The sequence below is a fragment of the Monoraphidium neglectum genome (genome assembly GCF_000611645.1).
Source record: "Monoraphidium neglectum strain SAG 48.87 unplaced genomic scaffold scaffold05978, whole genome shotgun sequence".
NCBI classification, from domain to species: domain Eukaryota; kingdom Viridiplantae; phylum Chlorophyta; class Chlorophyceae; order Sphaeropleales; family Selenastraceae; genus Monoraphidium; species Monoraphidium neglectum.
In genome coordinates this window covers 1,216-2,966 of record NW_014007655.1, presented here as the reverse complement: position 1 = coordinate 2,966, position 1,751 = coordinate 1,216, and the positions used below count along the sequence as shown (strand labels likewise).

The 1,751-nt window shown below is 71.6% G+C and overlaps 1 protein-coding gene across 1 annotated transcript; it reads left to right on the top strand.

The window, feature by feature from the left end:
• Window positions 1-373: 373 nt before the first annotated feature.
• MNEG_16096 (hypothetical protein) lies at window positions 374-1,120 on the top strand (the record flags this gene model as incomplete). Its single annotated transcript, XM_014035433.1, has 3 exons — window positions 374-444; window positions 631-745; window positions 869-1,120. The coding sequence occupies 3 exons, from the start codon at window positions 374-376 to the stop codon at window positions 1,118-1,120; spliced, it is 438 nt and encodes a 145-aa protein (XP_013890887.1).
• Window positions 1,121-1,751: the final 631 nt, after the last annotated feature.

Genomic DNA, 1,751 nt, shown 5'->3' with positions numbered 1-1,751 from the left:
GCAGAAGAGCCGGTTGGGGGGCGGGGTGGCGGCGAGGCGGAAGGGCATCGGCGCGGGCGTCAGCCGCAGGGAGACATCAGGTGAGCCTCAGTCAAGAAACCAACACTGCGTGCATTGCATCGCAAGCGGCGGCCCCTTCCGGGGTGCAGGCGGCTTTCTTGAGGCTTGTGTGCGAGACGCATTCAAGCATTTTTGGATGCTGCAGGGAGAGTCAGTGTCGGTCGCGATACAAGCCCACGCTAAGCTCAACTCGCGCATTCCTTGAACACCTGCTGCGCCCGCGCGCGCCGCCGCGCTGCCAGACGAAAGGGGGGCGGACGCGCAGGCGGGGCCGTCGCTCGCGGCAGTCAGGGCGGCGGAGGCGGCGGAGGAGATGGCGGATGACGCCGACGCCGCATCAGGCATTGGAGGGCCGACCGTCGGGGCTATCAAGGCGAACGACAGGTGCGCCCGTGGGGTGCACAAACCGGTGAAAATGCAAAAATTAAACGCAAGCATGGAAGCTCAGCACGCAGTGGTTGGTGCATGCGCGACTTGATTCCCGATGATTGGAGTCGCCTCCTTCATTAATGGCATCGCCGGCGCCCGGCGCCCCTGAGGCACGTGCATGCAATCCTTGCCGTGCGGCAGGCTGCTGCCCGAGGAGTTGGTGGCGGCGCCCATCGGGCTCAAGGGGCTGCTGGCGCAGGTCTACATATCGCTGAAGCGGCGCGCCTTCGTACAGCTGCTTGGCCGCCACTGGCGGGTGCGCGCGCGGCGCGGCTGGGCGAGGCTGGCGCACACACGGCTGATAGGCCCTGCGTCACCACCCCTTCATCATCCCCAACCCCACCCCTTGCACTCCACAATCTTCTGCAACCCCACGCAGGCCAAGGCGCGCTGGAAGCGCTCACGCCGCGAGGCCGCTGCCCTCGCCGCAGCAAGGGCCGTCGTCAGCGGGGACGGCAGCATCGGCGGCGCCGCCGCGGCCGCCGCCGCCGCCGCTGCGGGGGCGGACTCCGCCGGGGCGCTGCAGCTGCCGGCGGCCCCGGCGCTGCCTGTGTTCCGCGCGGCAGGCACTCTGGGGGAGCTTCTGGCGCTCATGCGGCAGGCCACCGCCGAGCTTCCTTTCTACCAGTGAGGCCTCGTTCGCATTGCATGCTATGAGTTGGGGCGCGACGAGCACGTGCGAAGGGCGGGGGGCGAGGCGGGAGCTGCGGGAGGGGCGAGGCGTTGTCAGTGCGGCTGCAGGGCGGCGGCTTGTCTCGCGCATCCGCGTGCTGCATGAGTAGAGTAGGTCCCCAGCACCCCTTTTTTGCTCTCCACCGAATCAAGGCGGCACCGCCGCCGCCGGCTGCGCCTGCCCGTTTCGGAAGATCGGAACAACATTGGCGCGGCGCCTCGCGGCGGCCCGCGCGCACCGCGTGACAGCGGCCCTGACTGAACCGCGGCCACGCTGCGCCCCCCCCCCAAAAGGGCGTTTGTCAACAGGCAGGAGCTTGCCGTCTACCGGGCCCGCCTGGAGCGCGAGCTGGAAGCCAGGAGGAAGCTGCCCGCGGCGCGCGCGGGCGCCGGGCTCGTCGGCGTCGCGGACCCGTCCCGACCAGACGACGCGGGCGGGCGCGAGGAGGACCGCGGCGGCTGGCTGCCGGCGCCGCCGCCGCCGCCTGACGCGGGCGCCGCGGCGCGGGACGGGCCCTCAGCGAGCCGCAGCGCGCGCGTGACGGGCGGGGCCGGGGTCAGCGCGGGCCCGGCGCCTGCGGCCGCGGCGT